The 7,550-nt window shown below is 42.2% G+C and overlaps 1 protein-coding gene across 2 annotated transcripts; it reads left to right on the top strand.

Moving 5' to 3' along the window:
• The first annotated feature begins 1,025 nt into the window (after window positions 1–1,025).
• Window positions 1,026–6,756, top strand: LOC147603106 (chaperonin CPN60-2, mitochondrial-like). 2 transcript variants are annotated; one of them, XM_086797051.1, is made up of 17 exons: window positions 1,026–1,220; window positions 1,572–1,990; window positions 3,050–3,181; window positions 3,273–3,432; window positions 3,538–3,713; window positions 4,006–4,101; window positions 4,202–4,306; window positions 4,415–4,501; window positions 4,592–4,681; window positions 4,776–4,856; window positions 4,974–5,120; window positions 5,217–5,312; window positions 5,402–5,501; window positions 5,816–5,919; window positions 6,010–6,115; window positions 6,229–6,307; window positions 6,384–6,756. In XM_086797051.1, exons 2-17 carry the CDS (start codon window positions 1,913–1,915, stop codon window positions 6,502–6,504), a joined length of 1,758 nt encoding a protein of 585 aa, XP_086653177.1. In that variant the 5' UTR covers window positions 1,026–1,220; window positions 1,572–1,912; the 3' UTR covers window positions 6,505–6,756. The 2 variants fall into 2 exon arrangements, with proteins under 2 accessions (XP_086653177.1, XP_086653178.1); XM_086797052.1 differs by having other exon boundaries at window positions 1,039–1,220; window positions 1,572–1,590.
• The last annotated feature ends 794 nt before the right edge of the window (window positions 6,757–7,550 follow it).

The following is a 7,550-nucleotide window of genomic DNA, read 5'->3' as shown; positions in this document are numbered from 1 at the left end:
AAGACAATTTAAAAAGAACAAAACTACATGCATGAGGGCTAGATTGATCTCAAAAGGTTATGTGCATGGGGTCTAGAATGGTGTTATGTGCACAAGGTTTAGAATGTCCACACTATCTCATATTGAGATAGAATGATCACACTAGCACAAAGAACAAGGAGAGATCTAGAATGTTCACACTGCCTTACATAGACAAAGAATGCTCGCCGCAGCCTCGTACTAGACAATGCAACAAGTATTCAAACTAGAATGGCCACACTATCTCATTTCAAGGTAGAATGGCCACACTAGATGAGGAAATAAGCACCTAGTCTAGAATACTCACATTGTCTCATCTCAAGACACCATGTCCACACTAGATTAGAAAAAGAAATACAAGATCTAGAATGCACACATTGTTCATGTAGATACAAAAGTTCACATCAAACCAAAAACTTGGTATGGAAAGAAACTCTTTGTTTTTTATAGATTTTGCATAATCCTTGCCTACTACTAGGCATTAAATGAAGGAGAATCATTTTGAGCTCATGTTTAGTTGAGCATGTGATCTTGCTTTCGTTGTGAACTAGAAATCTAACTCAGCCAATTTTTGGTAGAGTTGAGATTGTGAGGTCCAGTGCTAAAAAAAAACGACAACTTGATGTATTTTTATCGGCTAGGATCTGGAAAAAAGTTTTTGATTTTTCATTGTCCTTAATTTATTCATTTATTATATATTTTAGTTATAAAACCGATATGTGGTAAACATTTTGTAGACAAAATCGGCTAGATAGAGGATTTGTTCTTATTTTGATTGGTCTTAAAAAAAATATTTTTATCGAGCACTGGTGACGCCGTGTTATTTGAAATGCAGACGAGACAAAACGAATTTCCTTCACTGACAAATAGACACTTAATTTTGGAATTCCAATTGGATTTGGTGGGAGCCTTTTATTTTACTAGGTTGAGACAAAGTTTTTTTTTTTTTGGGTGTGAAGGACAAAATTAAGGACCGATTAAATACCCTAGGTTGCTAGAATGGAAATAAAGGCTGAAGACTTCTAGAGTTTCTAGAGTCTTCTAACGGCTGGGAAACCTAAAACCCTAAACCCTTGTATTCTTGAGATTCGCCTCAAACGTTGCTCGTCTCGCTTGTCAATCTGATCCATCCTTTGTCTGCAGAGAGAAGCCTGACGTGTAAACATGTATCGAGCTGCTGGGACTCTGGCCTCTCGTTTAAGGTATGCAAATGTAGGCTTGAGGGAGAGAGAGAGAGAGAGAGAGAGAGAGAGATAGACATAGAGAGAGGCGTGTGTCTGTGTGTGTGCGCGCGCGCGCTCGTGCGTGCGTTCCGCGGGGAACTACTGAGCGGGTTGCGATCGACCAGATTAATATAGCTGACATCGCCTGCTTTGTAATGCACTTTCTTGTTTAGATTAATGGGCGGCTTTATAGGTTGAATTTCGCTTCTTGCATGGAGCTTGATAATAATTTCTACTTACCCAACACTGTTTTCTGTTCATTACTTTTTTTGGAAATGATACTGATTTCATATCATCTACTTGTTTCCCCTTGTTGGGTTTGTGTTGCAGGAGGGGCTCTCGCTTGAGTGTACGTTCCCTTCCCTTAAACCCGTTATTTCTCATCTAATTTTAGACTCTGATAGGATGATGGGTGCGCATGATTCTCATGAGGAGAGAGTGTTCTTGGGTGATCATTGTGTGTGTGTGTGAGAGAGAGAGAGAGAGCGAGAAGAAAAATAGTGATAACATGTAGATTTTGGGGTTGATGAGATTAGAGTGGGTAAGTGAGCCCACTTCCTCTTCTGCCACTGGTTCCCTGTGCTCTTAGGTTGGGGCCGACCCTCCACATGGCCATCCTGATGAGAAATGCCTGATTTGGAAGCAAACATTCGTGAAAAGCTTCTGGCCTCATGAGGCCAAACACGAGGCGAAAGGGCAGGACATCTGTGGGCTTGACAGGAATGGAATCCCTCCTATTGACTCGAGAGGTTGGTGGCGACCTGCAGCTATCCTTTTTATCTTCTGGTGTGAACATTTATCTGCAAGCCCATTTGACACAGGGGGCGCTTGTGCTGTCTTCACTTGTTAAAACTCAACTGTCACATAGTGGTATCAGTGTTGCCAAAAGGCAGGGCCCCTAAGAGAGAATGGTACTGTTGCTGGAGATATATATATTTTTTGAGCTGGGTTAGGGTGGCCAGAGCTGTCCCTGGACTCGACAGAGAATCACTTTTGTCATTAACTTTGCTGAAAACAGTTTCGTTACTTCCTTCCTAGTTGCCCCGGGAGACCTAGAGGCTTGGTAGTGTAGGACTTGTGCGGGCGAACTTACTAAAAACTATGTTATGCCTGGTGTTCTCCGATGAGGAGTTGCCTTACCTACAGCTTGAATGTTTTTCGAGGGCAGCTGGAGCTGCCCTGGACTCAAAACAGATAAATGCTATTGTCATTAACTATGCCGAAAGTGGTTTCATTACTCCCTTAAGGCATAGCCTAGGGAGACCTAGTTGCCTAGGTATGACAGCCACCAAGTCCTCCCTTGTGAGGAGCCTAGCTAGTGTAGGACTTGTGTGGGGTACACCTTCTAAAAACACTCTTATGCCTGGCAGATCTCCAATGAGGAGTTGCCATACCCACATTGGGCGTTGGCTCGAATTGAATGATAATAATGTGGGATAATTAAGAGCAGGCATGGCAGGCCAGTACTCATATGCCAGGCTGACACTTATGGGCAGGCATGGCAGGCCAGTGCTCATAATTAAATCATATGGCAAGCTAACACTCATGGGCAGGCATTAAACCACTGCAGTGGATTTGCAGTTCCACTCAGGTTTTCAATTAGATTCCAGTATTACACATTTGGCATGGTTGTTGGGGTGTATGCATGGGCCCTTTGTCTAACAGACTCTAGTTTTTTTATGTCTTGACCAGCCATCATGTAGGGTGTCAGCAGGTTCACCTGGGCTTGCACAAGTACTTTAAATTTGATTTCGGCATGTGGAATTTGAGTATTGCATGTTTAATGGCTTATCTGTCCTTGTTAGCAGAATGTTGGGATGGCCAACCAGGTCAGAAACTATGCGGCTAAAGAAATAAGATTTGGCATTGAAGCTCGTGCCCTTTTGCTTCAAGGAGTTGAGCAGATGGCTGATGCAGTGAAGGTGACCATGGGTCCCAAGGTATAATGTTTTTTCCTTAAATTTTGACCATTTTTATGCATTGATGCAGTTCAGTACTGACAGACAGAGCATGCCTCTGCCCTTTTGACAGGGGCGAAATGTTATAATCGAGCAAAGTTTTGGAACACCAAAGGTTACCAAGGATGGGGTTACTGTGGCCAAAAGCATTGAGTTCAAGGAGAAGTTGAAGAACGTTGGAGCAAGTTTGGTCAAACAGGTTGCAAATGCTACCAATGATGTAGCTGGGGATGGTAAGCCTGCTTAGCAGCCAAAAGGTCTCTTGATCGAATGATGTCTACAGAAATCAATCACCTGTGTAAGTCTTCTTCAACCCTTTGATTGAATGATGTTAACAGGAACCACTTGTGCTACCATTCTTACGCGATCCATATTCGCCGAAGGATGCAAATCTGTTGCAGCTGGGATGAATGCAATGGATTTAAGAAGGGGTATCAGTATGGCAGTTGAGGCTGTAGTTGGCCATTTAAAAAGCAGAGCTAAAATGATCAGTACATCAGAGGAGATAGCTCAGGTTGGGTCACATGAATCTGTTCCTCTTGATTATTCTGCACATTCACTATGGAGGGGGACTATAGGGCATACTTATGTATATGTTTTAAGATGTCCTATATGTTTATGTGTGCATATCTATCTGTACGGCATACATATGCATGTGTATTGAGATGTCTTATATGTAGATGTGTGCATATCTATCTATTTTTATATAGCACACTTGCGGTATATGCAAATATGTGTAGGTGTATTGGGGAAATGGAGTGAGGGGGAGAGGAAGAGGGAGAGTGTAAAAGATGGGTTTGCCACAGGTGGGTACAATTTCAGCCAATGGCGACAGAGAAATTGGTGATCTGATTGCGAGAGCTATGGAAAAAGTGGGCAAAGATGGTGTGATCACAGTTGCAGTAAGTCATTGCCTCAGGAGCGAAGCAAGTTAAGTAGTCTCAACACTTACTTCTCATATAGAAAATGTTCTTAAGGGTCATTGTTATTGCGTATGTTCAGGACGGAAAAACCTTGTATAATGAACTCGAAGTTGTGGAGGGTATGAAACTTGATAGGGGCTTCATCTCTCCGTATTTTATCACCAATGCAAAGACCCAAAAATGTGTAAGTGGCTTATGCATGTTATTGACATGAAGTACGGCATTTTTGCAGCCACAGGACCTAGTATGGCATTGGCTGACTTGCTATCTTCTTGGACTTTCTCGGGTGCAGGAGCTAGAAAATCCAGTCATTCTTATATATGAGAAGAAAATTTCTGGCTTGAATTCCATTATACCTGCGCTAGAGTTGGTCATGAAGGTTAGAATTGGATTTGTTGGCTGCTAAGAGTGTTTTTTGATTGCATCACCACTTGATTCTCCCACTGTTTTTTTTTTGGGTGTCGTGTAGGAACAAAGACCACTTCTGGTTGTGGCTGAAGATGTAGAGAGTGAAGCACTTGCAACCCTCATTGTCAACAAACTGCGTGCAGGTTTGAAGGTAACGTGCTTTTCCCCGTACAAGTTGTTGTGTGGTGGAAGCTTTTTTTGGTCATGAAGGTGAATAGTATGGTTGATATGTTTACTTTTTAAAGGTATGTGCCATCAAAGCTCCTGGCTTTGGGGAAAATCGAAAAGCTAATCTGCTAGACCTTGCGACTTTAACTGGTGGGCAGGTGTGCTTTTGGCTCCCTCGCCCCCTCTCTCTCCTTTTTGTTGTGAATATCTGCATTTTTAAGCATTTGTATATTTTTGTGTTGATCATAAGGCTGCATGTGGGTTTATATGTGCAGCTTATCAGTGAAGATGTTGGTTTGAAGCTTGAAAAAGTGACCATAGATATGCTAGGTAGGGCCAAAAAGGTCACCATTTCCAAAGATGACACTATAATCCTCGATGGCGGAGGTGACAAGAAAGCCATTGAAGAAAGATGTGAGCAGGTAGTTTTCTGTATTGAATGGGGATTGTAAGCTTTCAAATCATTCTCTATCCTGTTCTGTTTCGAATTTACAGTGATTTTCTTTTTTAAACAATAGATCAGGGAGGCCATTAACACATCAACCTCCGACTATGACAAGGAGAAAGCACAAGAACGACTTGCAAAGCTCTCTGGCGGTGTTGCAGTTCTCAAGGTGGGATTTGTGTACGCCATCTTGTTCATGTGTTACTGTTTTGACAAATCACGCTGCATGTTTAACTAAATATGTTGCCCCCTCAATAGATTGGAGGTGCTAGCGAGGTTGAAGTTGGTGAGAAAAAAGATCGCGTTACGGATGCCCTGAATGCGACCAAAGCTGCAGTTGATGAGGGCATTGTTCCAGGTAGGATCTTTGAACTCCATTTCTGCTGTTACTAATTTCTACGAGTCATGGTGAATCAATATCACAAGCTTATATTGTTATGGTTCATCCTCCCACTTCATTGACTTCCCCAACCCCCCTTCTGTAGTTAGAGGCTTCTCCATGAGGCTAATGGAAACGCTCATTACTTGACACACGGCCAACATGTGTTTAATACTAACGTGGACAAGATATAGTGACACCTAAAGATGCGTGGGATATACCTTGGTTAAGCTGTATAGCACAAGTACTGAGAATGCATTCAATTTCAAAATGCTGTATCCTTGTTCATGCAGGTGGTGGAGTTGCCTTGCTGTATGCATCCAAGGCTCTTGAAAAGCTTAAGGCAGAAAACTTTGATCAAAAGATTGGCATACAAGTGATCCAAAATGCTCTGAAGGTAAAGCCAGAACGCGTTGCCTTGGGCTCCCCTCTCCTTTTTCCGGAACTGGATCAATTAATCATATGGAAACTTAACCCTTATTTTTAGGCTCCTACATACACAATTGCTGTCAATGCGGGTGTGGAAGGAGCGGTTGTGGTCGGGAAACTACTCGAGCAGGACAACCCTGACTTTGGCTATGATGCAGCAAAAGGTCTTAAGAGTTTGGAGCTTTGATCTGGCTATGTTGCTGCCTGGATAAACTAAGGGGATTAACCCTTCTCATGGCTTATAGGCAGGCTTTAAACCGTGTAATTGTTGGTGCAGGAGAGTATGTTGACATGGTCAAGGCGGGTATTATTGATCCTGTGAAGGTTATAAGAACTGCTCTTGTGGATGCTGCAAGGTGAGCTCTCTGTTTTTTCAGTTGTGTTATGCATCCTGGGCGTCGGTATATATACTAACTGTGCGCGGCACTGCAGTGTATCTTCACTGCTGACCACTACTGAAGCGGTGGTTGTCGAAGTACCAAAGGATGAAAGGGAAGGTGCTGCTGCCATGGCGGGTGGAATGGGAGGTGGTATGGGTGGCCTTGATTACTAGGCCATCAGTTAGCAGATGCTATTCAATTGATCGATTCTTGTGCAGCTTGGTGGTTCATGGGCTCCAGTTTTGTTCTGACTGCCTGAGTTGCAGGTTGAGTAGACTAAAAAGTAGACTAGTTATTGGGGTGGTATAGTGTACCTGCCAGGCAAAAGATTTCACAGTTTCCACAAGTTGTTTGATCAGTGTAGGGTGTCTGATTGTAATATATGGGGACTTTAGCTCCAATTTTATAGAGAGTTGTTTCTTTTTTTTTCTCTTTTCATTGCAATCTTGTCCTTAAACAACACAAGCAGGTATTGAGTGAGGTTTTAACGGTCTCGAGATCCAAAATTCAGCCCAAAAGCCATCATCTCCATTAATCTTAGAGCTACCACCTATAAATCACTACAATGTAACTAGCAAAGAAATGGAGATTTCAATTTGATTCTGTCTACTTCATAAACCCATTGGGTTATAAATGGTATACATTCATGGCTTAGGTTCCGGTTACTTGGACAAAATTAAACTGACTTGTGATTAACTCATTATATTTGCGAGAAATGGTTGTTCGAATAACATTAGTCTTCATGCACATACTCGTTATAGGCCAGATTAATGAGCTCAAGACTCCATGCACAAATCATCAGATAGAACGTCCCAATCATTCTCTAAATCTTCAAAAGCTAGGAGGGATATGCTTGCACCACCATCAAGGAACGAGTTTAATATTGGAAGCAATGTGCTCGATTGAGAGGCACTTCAATTTCACTAAAGAAATGTTAGTTATTCAAAGTCCATACTCGGTTGTTCGGAAGAATACAGTGTATAGCATGACAAGGTAGTGGCGATCATCTAAAATTCTATAAAGTTCCCGATTCCCTCACCAGAACAGAGGTATCATGAGTGATGGCCATTGGCTTAACCATGAATTCATTGCTGCCACCTTTTTGCTAATCAACAATTTTAGAATAGGGGTGTGATTGACTCCACTTTCAACTGGCAATGTGGTCAAACAATATGTTGTAATGCCCAAAATTGGGCTCTTGCTGTGAACTCAAAACCCT

This window comes from Cibotium barometz, chromosome 65 (assembly GCF_041138505.1).
Source record: "Cibotium barometz isolate CiBa-2024 chromosome 65, ASM4113850v1, whole genome shotgun sequence".
NCBI classification, from domain to species: Eukaryota; Viridiplantae; Streptophyta; class Polypodiopsida; order Cyatheales; family Cibotiaceae; genus Cibotium; species Cibotium barometz.
Note: the sequence above shows the minus strand (reverse complement) of the source record. Positions and strands in the feature narration are given on the sequence as shown.